General features: G+C 36.0%; 1 protein-coding gene across 4 annotated transcripts in view; it reads left to right on the top strand.

Moving 5' to 3' along the window:
- The window catches only part of TBC1D5 (TBC1 domain family member 5), a 320152-nt gene that overhangs the window by 104031 nt on the left and 188375 nt on the right, over positions 1-27746 (top strand). For all 4 annotated transcript variants that reach the window (XM_040546783.1, XM_040546784.1, XM_040546786.1 and 1 more), the window contains one exon: positions 23879-24013. In XM_040546783.1, the coding sequence (XP_040402717.1) occupies positions 23914-24013 (100 nt within the window). In that variant the 5' untranslated portion in view covers positions 23879-23913. The remainder of the gene's footprint in view (positions 1-23878; positions 24014-27746) is intronic.

The raw sequence follows: 27746 nt of genomic DNA, 5'->3' as shown, positions 1-27746 counted from the left end.
TACATACTTACTGTTTGGAACTATCCCAAGATCCTTGACATCAGAAAAGCAATGTCCTTGTTTTATGCAGATGTCCTAGCACTCAAAAGGGTGCATCAATTATTGTACCACTTACCAGTCTCTCTTTAATGTATTCCTTTCTTATATCTGGGACACTGTTAATAGAGAGAAGGGATTAAAAAGCATAAAAATAACTTGTATGTAAGTTTCTTTGAGTTGAAATTATATCAGTCAGCCTGTCAGCACTAACATATGGGAAACATAGTTTTGCTACCATGCATAGCAGGGGCTAAAAGTGCTGTTCAGACCATGTGCTCAACTCCTACAGAAGAGGGACTTTATATCACTCGTGCAGCCCACTCACAAGTTTGAGGGGTGACATCTATGGATTCTGAAGATAGGAACCCAAATATTGATCTTGTTACAGAAAACATAAAATGGAAAGGGCAAAAAGGAGATAAAGAAGATCTTCTAGACCAGTGAGGAATTCAGTAAAACTTTAAATAATGCTTTTCTTAAAAGCTTATTGTATTGCTGTTGCTATAATGAAACAGTAGTTGTAGATAACAGGGAATTTTAACGTAGCTTTTCCATATCTTGGGCTAACTTGCAGTAACATACAACATCTCCTTGTATCAATTACTGTAAACTAGTAAAGATCCCTACTGTTTTTGTTGTGTTTTGCTTCCTAAAGCCCCCTGCTGCTGTTGATTACACCTAGATCTGCTACTGATTGGAACTGTTAAAAGGCAAAGATAGTGTGGATGGTTTCTGAATCATTTAATTGTAGAACTAATAAGATGTTTTCACTGGGACCTAATAGAACAGATAATATTAATAACTGTGTATACTGTCCATGAAATTTCCTATTGCTGTTCGTAATTTTTGTAGATACTTACATAATACTCTTAAGCCTGAAGGGCACGTGACATGCAAGTTTCTTTTTTGAATAATATTGAATAATATTACTGGATGTGGTTTTAAGAAAGAAGCGGGAACATAAGCTATCCAAGAGCATCGTACAGGAAAGATTTTGCTTTCTGTGAGTTTTTACATTTTTAGTTGTATGTAAATGTTGTGTGGGCATGTTGAATTGAGCATATAATTACATGAACAAAATATATTCAGGAATATGTTAATGCTGCTTTTTAAATAGCTGTGTAATACATGCTGAACTTGGTGCATGTGACCCTTGAAAAACTTATTCCTTAATACAGCAATATTTTCCAGATAATGTCCAAAACTAGCCTAGAAATATATTGGCTTATCATGTACAAACCCATTCTCCTCTAGTGTTCTCCTCCAGTATCCATTCAACTTCTCAGCTCTGAAAAGTTGAAATGTGGTATATGAATACATACAAGGAAGTTCTAACATGAGAAAAAATGAAAATAGATCATTATTTATGAAAGCTAAAAATTGAATTGGTAACTCTCCTGTAATGTTACATGATTTTTAATTTCTAATTAAATAATTCTCAAGAATAAAAGTGAAATTAATATTCTGGGAGGATGGGCAGAGAAAGGAGACAGGGAGGGAGTCAAAAGCTATCTTAATGCCTTGTAAATTTGCAGTATATCTCATAATCAGATTTAGAGCGTCTGGAAAACAGTGCTACAGAGCAGCTCTAGAATGACTCCCGTATATCTAGGAGGGCATTACACACAGTAGAGAAGTCTCTAACCATTAGAACTCGTGATTAACTTGCTATTTCTTTTCACAGTTTTGCTAGATTTGCTCTTCTCCCTACATAGATAGGATCCCCTATCTATCCCCTATAGGATAGATGTGATTTTGGTAAAGTAGTAGCAGAGGAGAATCTTCGGTTTCCAAATTGTTCTGCTCTTATCAGTGCCATCAGCTAGCCTTTTTTGTGCAGTCACTGTCACATCATGTTTCTTCTCAGTCAGTTCTTTCTCAATGTTACCTACATTTTAAATTTACATTTTACTCTTTTGTTGCTTTTGCCGCTGGCAATGGGAACAAATTCTGGTTTTGCCCCTATTACATACTGGCAGTTTATAAGCCTTTTTACTTACCAGCTTCTTTGCTGTTAGCTGACTGTTTTAGGGTAAATTAAGCTAATATTCATAACAGGTTGTTTCTGATAAAGTCTTTCACAAATGCAAAAAATCATTATGTTCTGAGAAATATGATCTTGTAAACTCTTCTCTTGTTTTCCTGCTTACAACAGAATATTAGAATTCTTCCTTCTTTTATTAGAATTTTCTCATATCCTTTATCCTGCAAATATAGTGTTTTACCTATAAAGTATGGTATGTATTACATAAACCATTAACCCACCCCCATACACAGGTACACACATGTTTCTGACTACTTGAAAGCTGGGAGGAAGCAAAGGTTTGAAAAGTCATACCTTGTTATTCTAAGAACATAGGCGCTAGAGAAAAGCGGTTCTATGTGTATAAAGTGCTTTATTTAAATTCATACATACCTCATACACACCATAGATTCGGAACTGATGTTGGAAGGGGCAGAGCTAATCTCAGTACTGAATGATGAGGATTGGTCATTTCTATAACATACCCTGTCCGTGGAATGTAGGGAATTAAACTTTAGTTATCAAATACATATTCCCTACAAATTCTGACTTTAAAATCAAGACAGCAAGATGCTACCTTCAAGAATAAAGAAGCAAATCATCCACTTTGCACTTAAGTAGACTCTTAGTTCCCTCGACCAATTATCCATATTGATTATTTGATTAAAAAAAGAGTAAAATAAAATTACACCATTACATCTAGAAAGCCTAGTATAGAAGAGAAAGAAATGCACTTATCTCAAAAGCAGATAGCTTTCCTTCTGTTTTTCTCTACTTTCCATGAAGACAAATGTGTTAGTGCAATGCTCATTTAATGTACTAACAGCTATCAGGATCTGATTCTTTTCTTTGGTCTGGTTTGTCTTCATTTTCGTCAGCTTACTTTTGCAAAGACATTTTTCGCTAGACTAACGGGCTGAGAGTTTAGAACTGTATATTATAGACAACAGGGAAAATAGGGTCAGTTTTTAAACTGAGAGAAAAGATTTGAAAAACGGGCTTCCTTAGTGTTCATTGACAGGTAAGACTGTGTCAGTGATTCTGTTTACAGATCGAAAATATTTTTCCTAACTACTTTTACTTAAAATTATGCCCACTGGTCCCTGAAAAGCCAGCAGTTGCTCTCAGAGATTCCTGTAACAAGATTCTGCAACTGGAATTTAGTTTCACTGGAGTGAATTTGAACATAATTCATCTCGGCACACTGTATGATAATATTCAATACTGTATTGATAATGTTCAGTACCTTATTAAAATTATTTTGAACTCAGCCTGTGAAGAGTAACAGGTGAAGCCCATTGTGTTTTCTTCTCTTCATCGCCCATAGAGGAAAAACAAAACAAAACCCAACAAAAACACCCAAGCCTCTCCCCCAGTTAATTATTTCATGTGTGTTGCAGTTTAAAATGTTGGAAATTTCCTGTTTCCTCATAGTTCCTTGTAGTGTGTGGAAGTCATGCAAGGGGTGTTCAGCTGTATCCTAAAATCAAATGAAAGTGCTAACTGGAAGCTCTCGATGCCCTTTTCAGAAAGCTTACGTAGGGAAACAACTGCAGGCGGTTTGTGCTTTTGCAAAGTGCTGTAGCAGTCTTTACCTTAGTCCCTGGCAGCTATCACCTCCATTTCCTTGGCTTGTCATCAGCATCTCTATCAGAGCAAAACTCCAATGCATGTAGCAAGAAACGAAGCGTGTAGGGGAAAAACATAAAGGCTCTTGACTGAAATAGTTCTTTAACTTATTAACAGACAAGTGTGCATGTCAGAAAAACACACTTGTTTGCTGTGAATATATGCAATAGCTGATGGGTAAGGAAACAGAAACCTTAATTGCTGCTTGGGTTTAGGTCACTGTTCATTCATTCATTCATTGCCAGAGCTATAAACTATTCATATGTTGCCACAGTATGTTACTTACACGCGACTGATGGTGAAGGAAGTAAGAGCTAAGATGCCTCATAGACATCGACATCGGGGGGATTAACATGTCTGCTTCATTAATATATATGTGCATACATTAATGTTGGAGTATTGAAACTGTTTGGAATGAGATTAAAAACTGTATCTCTTAAGGTCTGCTCCAGTCCTTAGAAACATTTGCATTTTTGACATCAGCCTTGCCAGTTTCTTAACCATTTTGCTTTCACCGTGCCAGTGGGGGTACAAGTGCAGACACAGCACTCATCGCCTTCCTGCTGCCTGCTTCTCTGTTGTTTTTCCTGAGCTAGGTCTGCTCTCTGTACTTGCTAGCCATCATTAAGCCTCTCCGAAGCTCTGCGGAGTGGCAGGCGTGGATTCTGTGAGTGACATTTCTGGCAGCGTTTTCAGTGGAGATGGCACTAGGCCCGAGTCTCTGAAATTTTAAGCATGTATGATCCACATTTGCTTCCGCTGAAGCTGTAGGTACTCCGTCCTTTTGGAAAACAGGCTGCTCTGTGCTAAATCCCAGGCAGTTAAAAGACGAGAAAATCGTGGAAACTTCCCCAACTTTCATGTGACTCTCGGTGCTGTGGAGCAACAAGAGTACAGCCAGTGTGAAGGCATTGCCGCGCCTGCTGTGCTGCTCACAGAGCCAGTAATCTGCCCCTGTGAAGCTACGTTTGGAGATCAGCAGTGAATTGTTTAGTAATGTTTATTGGAGCTCTTTAAAATATATTTGCAATGTATAAAACACTTTGATATATAGAAGCTCACATTCTAATAAGATTACATTAAGTATCCTAATAAGATCAAGGCTTGAAATTATGTTTTTCCGGATTTGAGTGATATAAATTAATTTTAGTTTAAACCAGTGTCAGTGTTCTTAGATGTTCGTTATAAATACTCTGTTTGCAGTTTATGTGGGTCTGCATTTAAATAAAAAAAAAAATTCAATTCTCCTATTAACACGAGAAACATTTTCTCTTCCTCTCATTCCAGTATGCTGCAGCTACAGATTATCAAGGCAACTCTGTAATTATTAAATTCAACCAGTAAATTATATAGAGAACAACAGTGGCTGATCACTGAACTCTGTTGGCACTGGCCTTTCACTTCTCATTTAAGTCTAGCCTACTATATAAAATGAATTCATTATTGTCAATTTAGATCCCTTGTGGAGGCTAATCCACATCACAAAGCCGTTCGACACAAAAGTGAATTCTCTTCAGGAAGACCTTACAAGTACGTGCAAACTAAAATATGCAGGAATCTTCCAGTACAGACTAAATTAATTGTTCCTTGCAATAACCGACTGACCAGGGTGAAATGTTGGATTAATTCACAAGCAATTTACCGCAGTAGCAGTTTTGCTATAATATATGTTACTTTATCTGTTCTACTTTTATTTTGTTGCTAATTCTGATTTTTCTGTAACCTGTTAAACAAAAATGTGGATCTAAAGGGCTAACTGTAGGGTTTTTTTTTAACACTTCAGTGTTAAAATTTGGTACAGAAGGTCAGGGGAGAAGCTTGCCTAACTTCAACATCATCATGTTCCTCTTCTCCTTTGTGGTCTGCATGGAGATACCGTTGGGACTCGGACAAATTGTCCAGCAGGTGCACCACACTGGGTAACGATACTAGCTGGTTTATGCTGAAGTATGTGTACATATGTACCTAAATTATGTGGTTATAATCACTCTTCCAGGTACACCACCTGCTACATCAGATTGATATGTAAGATGATATCCAGGAACAGTGAATATTCCTCGCAGCTTGTGGCCAAGAGAATATTTTTAGTATGCTAGCATTCAGTTTTGAATTTTGCGTAATGTGGTGATTCATTCTTATGATTTATCTGATAAGCACTGACTTCCATCAATGTTCCTATCAGATGTAATTATTTAATATTGTGTTAATTTCTTGTTTAGATATTTAATGTTGCACTTAACAGCATACAATACTGTGGAAGTATGGGACTCATGCCTCCCCATCAAAGAGCAATCTTCACACCAGCCCTCACAACCTGAGCTAGTTTTGTTTATTTTGTTGTTTGTGTAAAATACAGGTGTCTTGGAGAAGATAACATCATAGAATTGAGTGGCTGTCTGTATTTCTTTCTACCTTTTAATTTAGAGAAAGATAAAGGTATCATCTATTAGCTAAGTTTAATTCGCTGAACCTGAAAATAATTCAAGTACAGAATGCAAAAAGCATGACAACTCTAGAGATCTGTTCCAGTTTTATGTGAAGGATAATAGGTGGTAAGAGTTGATTTATTGCATTTACCAATCACTGCCTAAGATTTCCCTCTGTCCTGTCCAAATACAGCTGAGTATGTTTTTATGGACGCCTGAGCCTAAGAAAAAACAGTGCATTTCATTGTCTGTTTGGCATAAAGCAGTAGATACAGTGTAAAATTAATTCTGTACTTGAATTTCTCCAGAGTGTCAGGCATGGATCTTGTCAAATTCTTTTCTACTTTGTTTGCTTAAAGACTTTATCTTGTGCTATGGAGCAGGAATAGTAATGACCTTCAAACTCAATTTTCCAATACTCAGTTTACACTGTAAGCTAGAAAATCCACTTGAATTTCTCGAATCCACCTGCCTCATTATCAAGTAAACAACCTGTGGTAAATTTTTTTGTGAACGTATTATGTGTCTTTTTCTTTTAAAAATTGTTTCTGTTACAGTGTGTAAGAAATAGTTTAATTCATATTTTTTCATTATAAGGGGATAAGAATGTGAGCATTCTTGTCTCTATAAACATATTTAAAATTTCAGGGAGAGTTTAAATATTTATGAAAATATAAAAGGTAACTTAAAAATAATATGTTTGTCTTGGAAACTTGTGGCCAGAACTTATCCGCACACAAATTACTTTTGGGAAAAGAGAGGAGCATACTTACAGTCAGTTTTAATATTTTTAATGGTTTTCACTTTGTACTTTGCAGATTATATAAAGCCTTCAAATATTAATATATATTCAAGATTAGGGATTTATAGGCTTCTTTCGTTTACCATACATTGCTTGTCCGTGAAATTTTCATGGTTTTCTGGTTTTTCTGAACCGTAGTTATTGTGCATGCGGAGAGACAGCTGATGCTACCGCTAACTTTTCAACGCATAAATAAGTGAAATTCTTGGCCCCAAAGATAGCAAAAGCCATTCAATTCTGCAAAAATAGTCTACAAGTGGAAGGCGCATATGCTGCAGGGAAAAAAACCACCTTTTTTCTAATGGTTTCAATTTCATAGTTATTGCTGTTCTGCTATTGGAATCATGCTGACTTTAAGTATTTGTCCTTGTCGTATATATTTTATTTTTCTTAGATTTTTAGCTTCTTTTTGAAACCTGAATATTTCATACAGATAGTATATCCGAAAAAGTAATAGTGATGGACTTACTTCATCATTACGTGTTGGTTTTTTTTTGGGGGGGGATGATTTTTAAAGACTCTGTGTGGATTATTTATGTCATTTAACTGTTGACCTAGTGTTTATGTAAAGAAAGAATTTAAAATAATCTATTACTCTTGTATTCAAAAGTGCATTGGACATGACTGAACTGTACTCTCCTATCCCGCAGTGAGACTTTGTGATTCTGTACTGTGACTTCTGAAAAGATGAATCCTCATTCTGCCCTTTTCTTATCTTGCATTGTGATACAGAGCATTACAAACTGAGACCTTTCGTACCAGAAAGCCACAGTAGTAAAGGCAGATATTCTGGAAATTCACATTACCTTCCTTTACGTATTTGGACTATTTATTTGATACTTATAGATCAAGGGTAGTTATTTTAATACAGTGGTTCTTCTTTTAAACATAGACAAGTGTTTCCCAAAGTAGATACTTAGAAGATATCCTGTATGGCAAATATTCAAGGGTTTCAAGGAATAGCTGTAGCAATTGCAGAAGTGTATAAATTACCATCTCTTTTGGATTTTTTCCTCCTCTCTGTACAACTCTTACTATAATTAGCCAGCATTTAACAGCAAATGTTTGCTTTGGTTAAATTATTCAGAACATTTATTTTACTTGACAAAGGTTAGATCAGGTTGTTGTTTGAACTGGTAATTAAATGCAGCCTAATACACAGTCATATTTATATGCACTATCAGCTCCGTTTCCTCCTTATTCTCTATAATTTTATAACATTAAGGGCTGACATCTAGACTTACAACTCAAAATCTGTTCTCTTCTAAAAGGAGTTACAATTTTAATTCTGTGTTGCATTGTACATGTGTACACTCAAGAAAATTAAGATTTGGGTTGTTTGGAATACCACAGCTATAGATTTCATTCTTGTAAAATTGACGGCCTTTTAGATACTTTAATTTGTATATTTCAGAAAGTCATTTTACAGCATCTGGTATGTCTTAATTATTTTTCAGAGATGAAGATAAGGTGTATACATGCAGACCTCTCATTTACTAGGAGTCCAGAGGAGGGCCACGAGGGTTGGAGCACCTCTTCTACAAAGATGAGCTGAGGGACTTGGGGTTGTTCACCCTGGAGAAGAGAAGGCTCTGGGGAGACCTTACAGCGGCCTTCCAGTACCTAAAAGGGGCCTACAGGAAAGCCGGAGAGGAATTCTTTATCAGAGCTTGTAAGGATAGGACAAGGAGTAAGGGCTTTAAACTAAAAGAGGGTAGACTTAGATTAGATATTAGGAAGAAATTCTTTATTGTGAGTGGTAAGGCACAGCAACAGGTTGTCCAGAGAAGCTGTGGATGCCCCATCCCTGGAGGTGTTCAAGGCCATGTTGGATGGGGCTTTGGGCAACCTTGTCTAGTGGGAGTCACAGTAACAAATAGTATATTTAAATCACATTCCCAAATCCTTACCAGAAATACAATGCGTTCATTGGCTTTTTATTTCAGCTATCAATATTTATTTTGAAGAAAGAATAATAAATCGTAGAGGTTTTTTTTAAAAACTTTCATGCTCATATGCTTAATATTGTCCAGTGTCTAGGAAAGGAATAGTTTCTGTCCAGTTGGAAAAGAAATAAGCACTAAAGTGGAAGACCAACAGTTCAGCAATCTCTTTTTTCCAACCCTGTGTAGACAAGTATTCCTGCCTTTTTCAGTTCATTTATGTTGCAGCTTTCTCTTCATGAGACTAATGTAGTGATATATATACATTTCAACCTGCCTTATTTCTCAGCATTTCTAAAACATTTTTGAAAAATCCTAGCTATTGTGCTTAATGTACTGAAAGTGCAGCTTTGAAAGTCTCACAATTCTGTCAAATCAGAAGTACACTGATTCATATCTTGTTAAGAAACAGTTCAGACTTCATGGTGTAGTGAAATTCTAATTTATCCACTGTCATGGTGATCCTCCAGACTGTATTATGTGGTTGCAAAAGCTGAGATGGTGTCTACATCTTTTTTTTCTTTTTCCTATCTTAAAAAGCCCAAACTGACAACTTAGTTCCTACATATGTGATCTCAGAGTAGCAGAATTGATTACCTTTTCACCTTTCCTTCCCATACTCATATTTTGTAATATAACTGGCATAGGCCACCATGGGCCACAATGTAGAAAGAGTAAAAGAGTAAAAACAGAGTTAAAAGTTGAAGTGTATTCTTGATTATAATTATAGCATTCCTAGTGTGACAGTAAAGAAACTTGATGTATGGTGTTCAATTTGTTATTTTACAGCTTGTTAAATTTTTATACTTCGTGGTTGTGGGAGGTAGCTAAAAACAAGAAAATATACTGTGCTCTTACAGAAATTATTTTGACCTCTAGGTAAAGTACATTTATTCATGTATACATAGTCTGAACTGTGAGCTGCTTTGATTGATGTAATAAATTGCAGATACATATGGCATACAGAGGACCTAGGTTAGGCTGGGCTCTGGGCTCTTTCATGATGGACTGTCTAAATATAAACTAGAATCAAAATGATTAAATTGGTTTTAATTTGTACAGAAGTGTTATATGAGTGTAAGTTGTGGGACAGAAATGACAGACTGCATGCCTTTAATTAGGAAAACTGGTCTTAAATTAAATAATTGCTGTATTAAAATTTAAGTATTTCCATATTGGTTTGTACAAGGACTACATGGGAATGAAAACCAGTGTAGTTCTTTCAGATGATGTCTTTAAGACCACTGATAGAATGAACCACAAGAGAACCTCCCAAAATATCCATTCGTCCCCTGCACATCTCTCATGATCATTCCTACTGGCTTTGAGAAAAAGAATGTAAATTAATCCTCTTCCTTGCCCTGTAAAAGCCAAACTGTGCATTTCTGTGGAAGGTGAGACTGCCTTCTTTTATCTGCCATTTCCAAACTCAGGGCAGTGAAAAAGCCACATTGAATAGAGGCAATCTTGAATTTAAAGGAAGCAAGAAAATACTATTTTTTGAAAGGCTAACTTTATATAGGTATACTAGCTGACATTTTTTAGAAAACTTTGTTAAAAATACCATATTGTTCAGTTATTTGAATGGATAAGAGGAGGCTTATGTGGGATTCTTTGAGGGGAGAAAGCTGAGTTGGAGTAATGTGGTGAAGGAGTGATTTTCTGTCTTTCTAAATAATTTCATCTCAATTATTTCTATGTTTTGGCTCTCATATCCGATGAGGCCCTGTCAAAACCTTAAAGCCAAAAATGGCAGATAATGTTAAAGTTAACTGGTTTTGTTGCATTCAGTGCTTTGCTTATAAATGTGGCTGCTAAAGCAGAAAAGGATTTCCATTTTCTCAGCCAGCAAAGAACGAGAACCTCCCAAGCACAAGTATTTGAAGAAGCAGGCAGAGGATCTGGTGCCTTCGTGTGAAATCTGTAAGCTTCAAGAAGCTTGTTGCTTCCTGGCAACAAGTGGAATTGCAGTATTTGTTTGACAGAGAATAGTCGTCTCAGCTCGGCAATCTCTGTCTGTCACCTCTCTTTGAAGATCTGTCCCCTCAGTCAAGTTTTTACTCCTTTTCCATTAGGAAGCTAAGAGCACTTGCTACTGCCATCTTATGTCTTCCTTTTAGGAGAAAAAGAAAGATGAATAATACATGACAGACCAAAATTTTCTGAAGTAACTACTAATTTTAGGTGCTCCAAGATGCACAGCCTTGCTATTAAGTAAAAAAGACAAGTGAGAACTGATCACACCTGTATTCTGTATGCTTGGATTCTTTCCATTTCCTTCTGGATCCAGTTCAAAATTCTGATTTCAGTCTTTTCAGTTCTCTAGGTGATCCACAGCATGGCCACTGTTTGGTCACTTCTCTACTTAACTATTGACAGAAACGCAACAACATAGCAAAAATGACATTATCCTAGGTTTCTGCACATCACCAGTTTAAGTATGAGATCATACAGAGTCTGCAGCAGGATAAAGAAAATGTGAAAGCAATTGCTTCTGTTTCGAGAGAAAAAAAATAATTGGTCAGGACAAATGGGGGGGGGGCGGGGAAGCAACAAAAGATGTGAAAATGTCTGTTTTGTCCAGGAGGATTGCCAGTGTTAATGTTATCATGGTTTGCACATTAAATATTCTTAAAAAGTCACAGTGGTTTATCTGACACAGAGAGGAAAACTGTCTGTGAAGGCTTTCTAAAAACAATTGGAAAAATTTAATCAAAGAGGCATCTAACCATATCTTGTTTACATCTGTTATATATTTTTAATAAAATTGGCTTAAAAGCTTAGCCTCAAAGGTGTTGCGAGCTTTCAGTAAAGCATAATGACAGCTGTTGTTCCAGTACAATTCTTCAAATCTGTTTATGGTTTTGTGGGAATTCTGTTTCCTTTTTGTTTGTAACACACAGGTAACTTGGTATCCAGACAATACCGGGACATTGTCATGTCATAGTGGTTGGTGAATTAGAGAGCTCTCAACTAAGCTTAACATAGTTAGAAGTCATCAGTCTATTGTATTACCTATTAAAAATCAAAAAGCTTCAGAGAATCCTACCTGGTGTTCTGCTCTGATTGCCCAGAGCAGAAGAACATCATGCACAATTGTCAGGGCAACTAATCCCTTAGCCTGCTGCTACTTGAGGTTTTGTCTAAGGTCTTGCCCTGCTACTTACGTGTAGTCAAAGAAAGTTGTGTGAAGTAAGGCTTTGCTTCTTACTACGTAGCATATGCTGACCCACTTCTAAAGCAAAGTAAAACCAGGACTTAGGGTAAGAGAGTAGAAGTCGATGCGTACAGCTGTTTCTGGTGAAAAAAAACTCACTGCCAAACCAAAAAGCCCTTTTAACTAATAAATTGCAACTCGATTTTATTAATACTTTCCCCTTTAGACTCTATCCTTACTTCTGAATTAATTTATATTACAAATTCTTATTCTTGCTGTAAATTGTGGAGTACATTTCTAACATTCTGCAGAATTAAATATTTCTTTGTAGAGCCAGATTTCTGTTTTTCTGTAGACTTGTGAAGTACTGCATTCCTACTTGCCATTTAAGACCTGCATGTATTTCAGGTTTTGAGGCATTTTTGCCAAGGTATGTTTGATGTACGATGCTGCTCATACTGGTAACTTCTGTGCCTGTGTTTTACATGTTCTGGCAACAAGTGGAGACTGCCTAGAAAATATTTTAGGGGGAGTAAATGCCTGTAAGTAACAGTGCATTATAGACATCGTTATGCTGCAGTGACCTTGTCTGCCTAGCTTCTCTGTGCCGAAGACTTCAGCATTGCCACATGTTCCCTTGACAGTTTGATGTGTATGTACAGGAAAGCACAGAACATGTCATCCAGCTGCTCAGCGATTTGAAAGGAGAGTATGAGAGTGGGAAGGGACAGGAAAATAAGTTGTAATGGATAGCACTGTATTAGGAGATCAAATTTTTAAAGAAGGAAGGGTGTTGCACAATAATTTTCTGCCATTTATATTCCTAACCTTGGCAGGAATTAGTGCTGAGAGTTCCTGAACAGCAGAAACACGAGAAATGCAGCAGCAGCAGAGTTCTCTGCCTGAAAAAGGAAGAAAAACTTGCAGTAATATGGAACAAAGTGGTACGTTCATACTAAAAAAAAAAATAAAATAAAAAAGAGTAAAATGTTAACCACAGCAGTAGTGATACTTTGGTACAGAGTGCTTTCATGCAGTCAACTACCAGCTAAGGTTAGCAGCTTTCATCTATACATTGTGTTCCCAAGACTTAGGGGTTACCTGTTTTTCAAGTATTTTGTTTTATGTAGGAATTGCTTGTGAAACCCACTGCATTCTAGGTATGCATTCTACAAAAATGCTGAGCCCCTAGAGTGGCTTATAAGCAGCCAACCTGCTTTTGTTGCTCCTGATGTGACAAAGCTGAAGAGAAGCACTCTGAGCAGGCATTATATGAGCAGGTTATTGAAATGAGTACTGCGCCTTGTGTAAAGTATGTCTTGAGACTGAGCATTTGGGTGTGACAGAGAGCGTTCACAAACCTCAGCATAGTTTTTACTGGGGTAGCCCCACTCTAAAGCTCTTCTCTTAGACACTTTGAGTGTGGCATTCAGACGTGCTCAAGTTAAGCCCCTCTCCCATTGGCAGTGGCTCTAATTGGAAGGCCTTGCATTTGCAGTCCTTGTGTTTGCATTAATTGTGTTGCAATGGAAGTACATGGCAGCACCTTCTCTTTGCTCTCCTCCTGCACCCTGTTTTCCTCTGCAGTTGTGCCCACTTGCATTGAATCATAAAGGTTGGGTTGCACAGGTGAACGTGGGCTGTGGTTCTTCACATTATGTAGTAACTTCACTGTAAGATATGAAACAAATTGTGGCTCTTTTTGCTCCTTTGAAGGTGGCTATGAAATGGTGTCCTTTTTCCTTAGCTAGTGGGACTTAGACCAGCTTTCTTTGTACCTCAGTGTGAGGCCATGCAGCTTTAGCATCTGCATATCTAGAAGAGAAAACTAGAAGAGAAATATTTGATGCAAATACCTCTGTAAGTGCATGAACACGCTGGCGTTTCTATAAAAATTCTGTCAACCCCTGTAGGAAACTGTTTTCTAAAAATAGTGAAAGAATAAAGGCTGAATCCTAGATTAATTGCTTACTACTTTAAAGCTGTGATATTCTAGAAACTTATTTCATTCAATACACTTTTAGTGTCTAAGCTAGTTACTGTCATTTTGGGTAAGGCTGCAGGCTAAGCTGCCATTTTTTCCAGTTCACTGTTTTGATGATTTGTTTCAGTCTTGACATTCTTTGGCCCTTTGAGTTACATATGTATTACTAAAACATAAAGTGTGTAGCATAGCATGGTGCCTGTGTGTTCCTGAAAGTAAAACTCTTAAATACTTAAAAGCAGTCATTTCCATACCATAAACAGCGTTAAACTACTTTAATCTCTTAACTACCTTTGGAAGGACAACACTTTAATTTAAGTTATATTGAATTGTTTTGCAACCAGGTAGATAAAATGCGTTCTAAGGTAAAATAAACAAGGGGATTGTTTGGTATAATGCATTTCCAATTTTGTATGATTCATTTTAACATGAATAGGGTTTTCAGCACTTCTGGATTACTGTAAGAGAAGAAACTGGCTTCATAGTTAAATGATGTAAAGATTTGAAATCTTACTGCATTATTCCTCTCCTTCTCTCCCATCTTTCTTTCAGTAAAGTAAAACATCAATTTTTTCAATCATGTCATAGATAATATTTTCTACACTCCTAATGAGTCTTGTTGCTCTTTGACCTGTAGCAGCTGGGTGTTGCCCTTCCTGTGCTATCCATCTAAAGATGGGTACACTGCTGCAGTTTTGGCCTTAACAGCATCAGCTGATGGGAGTTTTACTTCATATACCTCTAAATGAAGCTACTTCTCATTTTTATTAATTTATTTTGTTTGTTCTGAAGTTATACAATGTTTTTGACTCACTTTCAAATTGTGATCTACTTGTTCATGTCCTTTCCATCACAACTGATTCCTAACTGGTTTCTTCTCATCTTGTTTTTGTGTAGTTGGTTATGCTACCTAAGTCCAAGGACTTCACTGGTCTTGGTTGAAATTGACTCTAGGCAGGATAGCTTCAACCCAGATGAAGTAACTGACCTGGTTCAATGCAGATGCTTATGCCAGTAGTGGGAAAGTGGCACGGGGTACCAACGGTCACTTAGGAGGAGGAGGATGGAACTTCCTGGTTTGAGGACAATGCCAATTTAGTCAAAACTACTGTAGGAAATTGCCTTAAACTGAATTGTATCTGATGATTTGAAAAGAACTGATTTACCTACTCTAATCTGTTCTTTCTTTGAGCTAGACCATTTATATTTTAAATGGTGCTGTGTTAGCCATCTGATTTGCAGTGGAATCATTTACAAACACTTCTTTGATAACTGTCCCTTTCCTTTAAATAATAGATCAAATCTTTTTATTTTTTTTCTTTTTCCTACTGAAGTGTGCCTATGTATATGTTTACATGATAAAGAATGTTTAGTTCTTGTTCTTTGTGTTCCTTGTGAATTGCATCTTATTTGTTCTTTGCCATTCTGATTTGACCATGTGACTTGGTGCTTGTATACACTCAGCCTGGATTATTTGACCTGTTTATTTTTACTTTTACTTTTTTTACCTAGAGTGCTTTCTACTTAAGCATTGGGTCACTTACGGTTTAGCCAAGTTCCTGTCATTCCATCTTCTGTCCTTCTTCTGTATTGGATAGACTACATATAATATGAGAGGTCTCTTACAGAGTTGGCTAACTTACCTGAATTGCTGTCTTCCCTTGGTTTTGTTTTTTGCCTAAAAAAAAAAAAAATCTATGAATTTATTGAAGTTTGCTTTGTTCCTTGTTCCTTGTATTATCAAGTTTTTTTTCACCTCATTCCTTTCCTAAGAATCGTGAACTTTGTGCTGCTAAGATTGTTTATTAGAACATCCCATATTTCTGAGATGATTTTTTTTTTTTACCTGACTTAGGATCCAGTTCAGTTTAATCCAGTGACCTACCTATCTGCTTTTTCCATCTCCCACTTCAAATCAAAACACAAACAAGTGAAATAAAAATTCCCTTTCACCAGCTTATTCCCAAAACCTACTGGACAGCCATTGTCCAACTAGGTTCCTTTTCCATTATGTCTTCTACAAGTGTTGTAGTCTTCCCTGTCACCATCTTTTATTACCCCTATTCTCAGCCTTCTACTTGATTGATTTCCAAGTAAATGCAGATAACTTCTGTTTACAAGGCACTGCTCTCACTCTTTTGACTGACATATTCTTTCTGAGCAAATAATACTCCTCTTTATTACTATTCTAGTAATGTGGTTTATTTCGTTAAATCTTAGTTGTTATGCCAATTAAGTTATAATTTTGATCATGTGTAAGGATTATCAGCTCTTCTTGTTTATTCCCTGTATTACCATTGTTAGTAAACAGACTGCTGCTATGTTACAAGATTGGCCTGCTGCCTCCTCTTTACCCTTCAAGGATTCTTTTATAAATAATTGTATCACTCGTAGCTGTAGGCCCTCGTAAGAAGCACTGTTATTTGTACGTTCTGTGGGGTTTACTCATCAGTCCCTTAAATATTCTGACATAGAAAATTCCTCAAGTCGTCAACAAAACTATTTTCAAAGATGCTGCTCCACTTCATGTCAGAGCTCCTGTTACTGCTGTGCTGCTCCTCAGGGTAGCGCTTCCATCAGAGGAACAAAACCTGCCATGCCCACACCCTGTCACCTCTGTGAGGAATCTTTCTCTATTTAAATTGTTGAAAATACAGCAATACAACATTTTCACGTCTGCTGCTGAATGGGTCGAGCCTGGGGGTAGGAGGCGTGTTCAGTGTTAGGGCCTGTGTTTAGCTGTTGGCTTTGTGTTTTTTTTTGTATTTTTTTGTTTGAAATCAAAGTTGGAACAAAGTTACATTCTCGTAACAACCTCATTGTGGGGCTGTCACATAAACCTGCATAAAAAGTACATGTCGTTTTGTGTTGAGGGTGTGGGGTTTTATTTAGGAAGTTCTTGCTGTAAAATTGAAAGTGGTTTTGGATATTTTCTACTATTCATTCATTATTACTAGTATTGTTAGATACGTAGTGCCAAACCTGAGCATATAACTGTAAAATTGGGAATTTATGTTGGTTGATGCTGTCTGTACTTCAGTTGTCATCCTTTCAATAAATGTCAAATGTTACTATTCATAGGTTTAGAGTTTAGGAAATGATGAGATTGGCAGAGGACTATGGTTATTGAGTATGGTGGTCGACACTACATAACGTTTTCAGTCCTCTCTAATTTATTTACTCTGAGCATTTCTTCCTTAATGAAACTAGGGTACCTTGCAAAGTCATGTAGCCTCAAGAAAACCATAAGCTAGCAACTGTGTGAACTTGTTCCCTGCTTGTAACAAATATGTTGAAGATTTAATGCCTTCCAAAGTAAGAGAATATAACTTAGGATAGTTTTGTGGGTTTGCTTTGTGTTTTATTTTTTAACTCCTAGCATTAAAAAGTTTGTAACTATCGTGAATTACCAAGAGAATACATTGTCATGATCCCCGGCTATTTATACTGTTTCTTCTCCCTGACATTTTAATTCACTGCTGAATTCATACTTTGCATGTTTAAGTACTGTTAAGACATGAAAGTTGTAGGGTTAAATCTGTAGACAGTGCTTTAAAGCTCCTATGATAATTGTTCTTAGGTATGTATTCCTTTACTGTGGCTCTTGAGACAGCTATTTAATAGACAACATTTGAATAATACAAATGTGCGGTTGGTAAAAATGGATTAGGGTTTCAGGGTGGTACCAATGGGTGATATTTAATATTGAATGACATGTATTAAGACAAATGCTTTTATATATAATTTATTTGGCATTGTAAATGCATTTATCTTGTGAGATACAGACCCCCTGTTGCCACATGAAGTATTCTGGAAAGGTTTGGAGTAAATAAATAATAAAACCACTTTGATATACAATCTAACAATATTAAATATTAAGACTTTCACATGATTGATTTTAATACTTAATTAACTTATTTAAAGTCCAATGTAACTCTGTTTTTGTATTAAAGATTAGACAGGCAGAAGTTAAAATGCAGGAAATGTTATTAAATGGGACAAAATTAATTGCATTTCATGATCATCAGACTCACTGGCTGTTAACCTGTCCATCAGTGACTTGATCTTGTTTGTTTTGTTCTGGACCCCAGCTGATGTTAATTTTAATCTGCTTTTCCATGTCAGTCCATTTTTATATTTGCATCATTCTATTTTAATGATACATAATCTGATACATTTTATAAAAGAAAACGGACTTGCTTTATGCTAGTCAAAGTTTGTCAAGTTGTGCACTTTCTTCAGAGTTAGTCAATGTTCCTCCTTCAGCATGTTTCTGCAGAAAGTGGTAACAACCTATGGAAGTGGCTGAGTAGCATCCCTGCTGGGCTTGATCATAGCTACTTTTAACCCAGGCAGTAGGTCTTCTGTATTTAAATAAAGATGGTGGTAGTAAAGGGTTGTATGATCTGTAAGAGGTGGGCTCAAATGAAGGGGAACAGAAGAGCTCGGTGGTGTGAGATAGTTGGTTTATGTGGCCTAAGTCGCTCCTAAAGCAAAGAATAAAGCACTGAATGTTATAGGTTGGAACAGAAATTTCAAAATGTCTGTTAGCATGTGTCCTTGTAATTAAAGTATCCAACTTGAATAAAATGGTCCTCATATTTCAAAGTTCATGCTCAGCACTGTCTCCTGCTCAGCCTTCTATTCAGAGAAAGGATTGTTGTTTGTTTTTTTCTCTCCCCCCTCATTTAGAAGGATTCATCTAAGACCTAGGATTTGGCCAGTAAAGCAAACTTAGCATCTGGAACTGTTTCTAGATCATTTGCAAGTCATGTGTATTTCATTGTTTGAAATATACACAATGCATGTTTATTCTTCTAATATTTAGTTCCATATTTACTTTAAAATGTTTTTTTGCATTCTGGAGAGTACTCACTTCTGCGTGCTAACATGCTTGATTACTTCATAAGCTGCAAATGAGGGGCAGAATTGTGAACCCTCATAACATGATGCTGTCAAACTTAACAAAACATGCATAAGACCATTACGACATCAGACACTTGCTTTTAGTCAGGTCATTTTAATCAATTTGACTTCACAGGGCAGCTAATTTATCACTTAGCTAAACAAGTATTTCCTCTACTTGTCATCAATTTAAGTAATTAAAATGGTAAACTTTGCTATATGCCATAAAATAAAGGCCCAAAGATAACGTGGAGAAGGTGGATGATACAGTCTAATAGAATGAATACAAAGTGTTATTTAAATACTTTGCTACACATCAGTAGTTTTCAGAAATGTCGTATTCCAGTATCGTTGCTGGTATTGATATACACCAATTTTCACTCCTACCATATCCAATATTAAAAAGCATTGTTTGGTTTCTTCCTCCAAGATAGGACATTCCCTTCTTCCTTTTTTCAAGAATTAAAAGCTTTACCTTTTTGCTTGATTGGGGATAACAGGATGTCAGAAAGCAAGAGTGGGGTAAGTTTTCAGGAATGTACCTTGTTTGCTCAAATAATCCTGCAGTGCTGGCCATATACCTTCTTGGTTTCCCTAGGAGTGGTTTCAAGTTGCAGAGCAAGCTGGTTTGGAGACTTGTGTTGGAATTTGTGTAGTTCTGCCCTGGTCTTAAGGACTTTGTCCAGCCTGCAGTTCCTCTCCTTTCAGTTCACCACCAGGTTTTCCAGAGAAAATGGTCATCATAAATGGTCAGGATTTCCCACTTCTGTTTTACCTATTCAGTTGCACCTTCTAAATACTTTTTGTGAGACTGATTATATGTTCTAATTTTGCCCAAACAATATGAATGTTCTTCACTAAATAGTATATAGGTGTGATTTGGTGTGTTTTGTGCTCATAGTTTGAATAAATCATTTTTAAAGTTCCATATAAACACTGATGGTTAATGGAAACGTTAGAGGTGTTTTTTTAAAAAAATAAAAATGAAATTATTTAGTAACTATTTTAGAAACAATGCATCTTATCCATATTCATTTCAATATCTGTTGCAAGTGAAGAGGTAAATGGATGTCTTATGGCTTGAAATGAAGTACAGTGTGTTCAGATTGTGATATGTTGTTTATGAAATAGTGATTTTAAATTTACAATAATTTTTCATATTAGGGTAGTCTTGTATTTTGCTCTTGTGGTAGCGAACAGTCTCACTGCCAAAAGAACTCCACAAAGTTTGGGTTTATTTTGAACTTTTCAACTTCTATTTGAACATTCATTACAATCAGTTTATTACATGAGCATTTATTATAATCATATTACAGATGACTCTGCTCTTCTGTACTCTTCTGGTTGTAGTGATGTCCTTTTATGTTTGTGTAATACATGGTTTTGCCCGGCTCCAGTCCAGATGGCTGGTGCTTCATTGGCACTTCAGCTAAAGATAGAGCAGATTTCACGTAGGCTTTTGCCTTTGTCTTGTATTTCTAGCTAGTAGATAATAAATAGAACAGGTACTTGATCTCTGGTATGCAGAAGGAGGTTGTTACAAGGTGGAAACCAGTAAGGTGGATATTTTATCATCTATGACTGTGAAGGAGGCCATGTGGAGAGAGTATGATCTGTTACAAGCCGGTATCTCCGCAGCATCCTTTTCACGTCCAGTGGAGTTCTGAATTCGTGTTTTTAAGCCTATCTTTTGTGGGATTTTTGATGTCTCCATTGAGAACCTGGGCTGAGAGGTGACAGACGTACAGACAGGCTGCCTTTTCTAGTGCTGACAACCACACTGGGTTCATTCACTGGGGGTGTTGGTCCAGGAGGAGCTGCCCTGTGGAGCTCTCCTCGGTCGAGGCATCACACAGCACCAGGCCCTGCCCTGCTCTCCCTCTTAGGGAGCATTGCCAAACACTGAGCTTACGTGCCTTGGCCTCATGGGTGGATTCGTGTCTCTTTTCATTCTCCTAAACTAGATAAATGTTTCATATGCAGCTCTAATTATTTTTGCATGTATATTAAAGAATAGTAGAACTCCCAGCGCTGGGAAGGTTGCCTGGTCTCTGTTTTTTTTTTAGCCCTTCATCTTTGGAGAAAAATGGTAGGAATAGATAACAGAATCACTGCTAGCTTGACTGAGGTTCGAGGTAGGCAGTATCAAGTCTTAGAGGCTAGTAATTGAACTTCAGATGATTTTAATAACATTTTTATTGTTTCTTATTGAAAAAGCTTTTAACTTGCATCTTATTTAATACAAGCAATATGTTATAGGCCATTACAAATCAACCACAAACCTGTAAAGAATTAATCTTTCTTGGAGTAAGATCCCAAGAGTAATCGTAATTATTTAATAGTTTCCTTTGTTCTTTGTTAGGAGAGCTGAAAAGAACGTAAGTATAAAACCATAAAGAAAATCGTGTGGACTATGGAGTGACAAGACTAATAGTTAGTGATATTTTTTTTGGAAAACTAATCAAATGTATCCATAAGCAAACACAAATAACTGATTAAATCACTGTGTGAGTATCAAAAGTAAATATCTTCAGATGTCTAAAACCGTTCTAACAGTCTGTAAAGTAAATTGTGGCTCTTATATGTTGTAAAGGCATGGCATTTGGGGAGAATTTAAAAAAAAAAAAAAAAAGAGAAGGTAGAAATAGAAAAGAATGTAGAAGAACAAACTTACTAGTGCCAATTTCTTACGGTGTTACTGATACAAGAAAATGTTAGTCCGAAGCACATTGTGTTTTAATGAAGTGGTGGCTGCTAAAACTGCAAAGGCCAACAATGTGGTTTTGAGCCTGGTTCTCAGTTTGAAAGGCTATCCAAGTTGTGCCTTGTTCAGATATGGTCTGAAGGATCATAACAATAAAAAGTTAAACTCTGCCAGGACAGTATAAATAAACTTGTAAGTCTTACGAAAACAAAGTCAAAAGGTCAGTAAGAAAGCTAGTAACAATGATACAGCAAAAAAGAACAGGAACAGCAACTAAAATTCCAAAAGGAGAAAATTGTAAACACCCCTTTCTACAATGTTTTTTAAAGTAAATTCATTTTTAATTTATTTTTTCATTCATTTATTTAAAATATCAGGTAGTTACAAACATCTGTCTATAATATGTAGCCACAAGACTGCAGGTAAACATCAAAATGTTTAAGTGGCTAGCAAGTTTGTAAACGTTTTTCTCCAAGTTATCATTTATGTGTTTTCTATTATTGTGGTTAATAAATCACATAAACACACGAAGTGTAATTGCGCTCGTAATATATATTTTTTTTTTGGACTTAGTATAAAGAATCATTCAAGGCCATGCTGTGTTTGTGGTGTATTTTCTCTGAGGCCGTGATTATTTGATTGTAATAATTTGACATAAACTTGTACCACTGCAAAAGCAGGCAGTCCTGCCTTCCCTCAGTGTCTGGCTGCTTGTTCCTAAGAGCTTCAGAGGGTCTGTTCTAGCTAAGCAGTAGTGAGAGAGGTGGGGTGATCATTTCAGCACCATGCTAGCATGGCTGCCACGGCAAATGAGGGACAAAACCCACACACGGTGCATTGGTTTGAAGGTAATGCCTAACAGTGCTCCAGCTAGCTTTGTATCTTATTTATTGCATTTTTCACTAACGTAGTAGGACAGTGAAGCTGATGAATAGGATATAAAACTAGAAAAGTCTTAAGAATCCTAGTCACTTTCCATTTATTAGTGATAAACTGAAGGTGCTAAGCATACATGGCCAATGCCTTGTAACAACCAAAGGCAGAGCATAATTGAAGTGATTTCTGAATTGATAATATACCAATCCTGATTGGTAAATACCTCTTTGAGTTTATCTTTATATATTTATTTGGAAATAAAATTTTCTTGGAGTTAGAAAGTTAAGATACTGTAAACTAAGCAGTTACAGTAAGTGATACTTAAAACTCAGATGGCAGACATAGGTTGCTAGTTACTTTGCTTGGGCAAATCAAACCTATTTGGCTGCCATAGTTCTGTGTTGCTCCATCTCTTTCAGGCTGTTAATAAATCACTGTACAGTGACCAAAATGTAGTCTTGACAAATGTACTCTTGCACTATGTTAATGGACTGGAAAGGTCATTTCTCTGTCTTGCTACTCTGACCATAACACCATCTGCTTTTTACCTCTATTGGCATTTTCTTATTCATTGCAGCAAATATTAGCTTGAAACATTCTTCACATGAACTTCTACCATCGTTCTTGTTCACTTGTGTGATACCGATTGGAATTCCATTCAGCCTTCAATGGTGAACCCGTATCACCCACTTGCTGGGCTTTCATTTACATACTTTCTCTCCTTTTGTCCTTAATTTTGGAAGAACTTCTTTATAAATATTTACTAACCAGCTGATTAAGTTTCTTCAAATGCTTCTTTAACACCACCTTTCTGGAAACTTAACATAAATCTCAATAAAACTGAAATCACCCATCATACTGATCAATGTTGTCTCATTCTTTTTTGCATATGTTTGCATCCCTCTTTCTGTTGTCTCATATTTGACCCAAGGTTTCTGAAATATAAGGGGTTAAAAGAGAAATTTTTTCTAGGGTGAGGTGTCGTGAGTCCAGAAGGGTGATGATGGGTCTTACCTCAGCTTTGCTTTATAACTTTCATTGTTGCCAAGGACTAGCATCAATTTTCCCTAGAATCAGAATAAAAGGGACTAAAATCAGACTAAAAGCTGGAAAAGGAAGGAAAGATGTTCCTACCCCAGCTCTCATAGTCCTTCAAAACCATACGTGTATTTTACTTGCAGTGTGATTGTCAGGAGGTACTATAACAATTCTTTTGGACTCCAAATAATAAAACATTTGAATGGAAATACCATTATTCTGCTATTCGACATCTAATGGTGATGTTTTGTCTGAAAAATAAGGAAAGGTTTTAAGCATTTTCAATATTGACTTGTGTGATTGCAAAATAGCTAAAGAAACACTAAGTGTTTGTTTTTCTGTTTTTCCTCAGATAAATATCCTTCGGTGGAAATTACTCTTGCCAGTATGTATCATTCTGTGTCTGAAACTAGTCACCCTTTGCAAACAGAGGAACAAGAAATAGGCATTGATCCCTTGCAGAGTTATTTGAACAAACCAGAGGAAGGTGAGTTTTGTATTTTTTTTTTTAACTTTATACATAGAAACCTTACATAAGTGTGTCATGGTAACTGTACCTGTCATAATTTGTTTAATTCTCTCAAGGAAGTTGAACAGGGCAACTTAAAGAACATTTCACAGAGTGTGTGTAGAGCACTCTGACACTAATGAAAACCACAAAAAGTCAACTTTCAATTACAGACAGAAACATTAGCCAAATGTTTAATGCGCTGTCATCCTTTTTTAATCATAAACCAAACACTGACTTCAGCATAAGAATATTGAAATGCAGCATGGCTTTGTTACTTTCTGAAACATGGGCTCTTTTACATTGCTTTGCTTTTAGAGTTTTTCTATTTTACTTTTTTTTCTTTAATACCATGATAAAGTTCAAAGTATTATTTTAGAGAAGATTATATAAATATAAAAAGGCAAAAATTCCAAATTTTGTTTGACTCACTTTCTTCAAATAAGAAAATCTGAAAATATTCTCATTAAAAAAAATACTGGAAGTCGAGGTAAGCTGTATGAATGGGCTCTAAAGGTAGAAATTACTTTATAACCCTCGGTAAATGAATTAAATGCAGTATTTGGAAGACTCTAATGAACAGTGAGAGCAAGCTGCTTGCATAATGCAATGCATGTCTGTGTTGCTTGTCTTCTCTACTTATTTGCTAGTAGTGACAGTATCGTTGGTTCGAAGAAAGCGATAAGCTTAACAAGAAGCCGAGATCCTTGTCATGAAAACGTTCCTCAAGTACTCAGTTATACACAATGGCACCTTAACTACCTGTAATTTTCCAGTCATTGAGCACATGTACCAGGAGGGCAAAATGAAAAAATTTATTTTAAATTACAGAGTTGAAACAACTTTGTCACATTTCTTAAGTCCCTCACCCATATCAGCCATTCTGTGTGGGTGTATCTGTCTATAAATCTTATGTTTACCAGTGCTTACTAATAAAGCTACATCAAGTTTTGCTTAGCCAGGTTTATTACTTCAGTTTATGGGAAGCTGATATTTTACTTCAAAATATATTAGTAAAGCTTCATAGTTCCTTTGAGTTAATTTTCTTCATTTTTTTCTTCATTGCCTTACAAAGCTTTTTTGATATTAAAAATGAGAATGAACATCTAGGAGGAAGTGTTTAAAAACCTGATGATTAGATGAAATAGCGTTTCCAGGTCAGTGTTCCTCCTCTATTATATTTGACATCTTAATGATACGGAGCCATTTTAGTTTGATAAACTAAAAGGATTTTTGTATGTATTTTTAGAAACTGAAAATAACCATTTTCCAGAGGAAATATAGCTTGCTTCTAGTCTACACCAATCAAAAATGATAAGCTTTTTCTATTTTTTTCCCTAAAAAATATTGGTAATTCTCTCCACTCTATTTCAAGGAAAATCAAGATTTTTACCCTGTTAAAAAGCACAGTAAATTAATTTTACCATTTATTGTGCCCAGAAGCAATTAGTTACCTTGACTGAAAAGGTTTCTCATTTTTATCCCAACCTTAACATTTCTGACATACAAAGTTATTAGTATTGAATTGATGTTTAAAAGTGCCATTAATTCATTTACCCCAAATGTTCATTAACAATGTAAATGTATGCTGATGTTCTATGAGACAAGGAAGTGACTAATGACTCTTCGCACTAACAACACTTAAAATGAATAGAAACTTTAGATAGCTAATCTTGAAGTAATCAAGACCCTCATTCAGCTTGGCATCTCTGTATGCTCTAAAACAGCTGTCAACTGTTAAAAATATATACACAACACCACATACGCACATGCGAAGATAAAGATATGTAAATACATGGTTCCCCAAGTCATAAAGGTTACCAACTATGGTACATTTTTTATGTGCTATCTATGTAAATATTTTATATAAAGCATCCATTTCATCTTCGTAATTTTTTTCTGAGACACATACTGCATTTTAATTTGAAACTTTATATATCCAAAATAAGTCTTTGAATTTTTAATATTTAATTTTACATAAAGGATATGTTTAGGCAGCGTTAGGTCTTTGGATGTCAAAGTATACAGTCATTCCTGTCCATCCAGCCTGGTTAGAAGTTCAGAATAAAGAAGCAATCGGTGTTTTGCAAATGAAGTATCTAACTCTTGAAACAAACTATAAATTGGATGGAGAATTAACATAATTCATATGTATATATATATGTAGCCTTTATTCCTTCTACCTATCCAATTTTCTGTCAGTAGATCTGCAGCATACTAGAAAATTGTGAGAGTCCTTTATCTCATTGAAGAAAAATCTGAAAACCCTCTTAAAAATACCATAGGATGCTGTAAGCATTGGGAAGATGCAACCATTTCCTAAATACAGAGAAGATCTTGCAGAGTAGAAGTTGCTTAAATTTAGTAAAGGTTTCCAGTATTTGAAAGGTGTATGTGAACAAACACACTAATGCTTTAGTTAGGATAAATTCATTGTTGGGACAGGTAGGCAAAGAAGCATTTTAGAATAGATGTTCCTGAATTTCATTGTCTACACTAAAATATTTCAAGCCTGAATGTTTTTCAACTCAAGTTTCAGGTGACATACAGAATCTGTTCGGTGAAAATCTGTAGCGATTACAATGCAAGATACATCTTGTTCCATCTTCGAGCATTCTGTATCATGTACCATAGATGTTTTCAAGAGAGATGGTCCATTAGTTGGAGATGTTCTGTATAATATTGTGGAATATCAGGACATGCAAATTGTTTTATGAAGCTGAGCTGAAAGCTTAAAGGATTACCTTGGAGGTGAATTTACAGAAGTCTTCACTGAGATGAGACATGTCACTGATAAGTATGTTGAAAATAAGTATTTAATAATAGAGCTAGTCAGATTTGCTAATGCACAGGGAGGACTGTATTTTTAGTATGTTTAGCTGATATTAAAGCTTGATGGAGAATTGTGAGATACAATGTCACGTTGGAGTTTCGAAATCGTCTCCCACGGCTTTCTCAGAAGTCTTGGAAGTACATGGATTGTTGTTAAGCTGGTTGGGAAACTGTATAGACTAGGTTTTATTTGTTGGCTGTCAGCTTGAAAGGATATATTGGATGGAATTCCAGAAAGGTGTTTTTTGAGTCTGGTAGTATTCAGTGCTTTCATTAAAATCTCAGTGAAGTTACAGAGATCAAACGTGTTTTATTTAGGACAGGGTTGTTAGCCTGATGGAGGGCAGACATACAATTCAAAGTATTCTTCAGATTTTTGAGAAGTGGCCTGAGAGGAATAAGACATGGTTCAGTAGGAGCAGCTGTAAGGTTTAATGTTGCAAATACTAGGCAGGAGATAATTATCTAGCTGAACAAATAAAACTAAAGCACTACAGATGAGGTAAGTGTCATATAGAGAAAGATCTGGGTGGTCACAGCAGTCCAAAATTTTGTGCAACTGAGGATCTTTGAATCTTGAGTTATGAGGAGTCACGAGAATGTGCTTGTTGGCAGTTTTACAGTGTCAGAATAGGTTGTTAATAACTAGCTAACAGTCAAGACCTTTCTTCTTCTCCTTTATTATTTAAAGAATTCAAAAAAAAAAAAACACAAAACGATAAGATATTATTTCAGTCTTTTTCCAATGGTTGATTTGGCGTATATTGTTTTCTTTATGTCTGATTTTTTTTTTCCAAGATAGAAAAATGAATGTTGTTTGTGTATATGCACTCATACATGCTTTTTTAACAACTAGTACTAATTATGAGACTGGAATTCA

The sequence above is a fragment of the Cygnus olor genome, chromosome 2, assembly GCF_009769625.2.
Source record: "Cygnus olor isolate bCygOlo1 chromosome 2, bCygOlo1.pri.v2, whole genome shotgun sequence".
NCBI classification, from domain to species: Eukaryota; Metazoa; Chordata; class Aves; order Anseriformes; family Anatidae; genus Cygnus; species Cygnus olor.
This window is presented reverse-complemented; position numbering and strand designations above follow the sequence as displayed.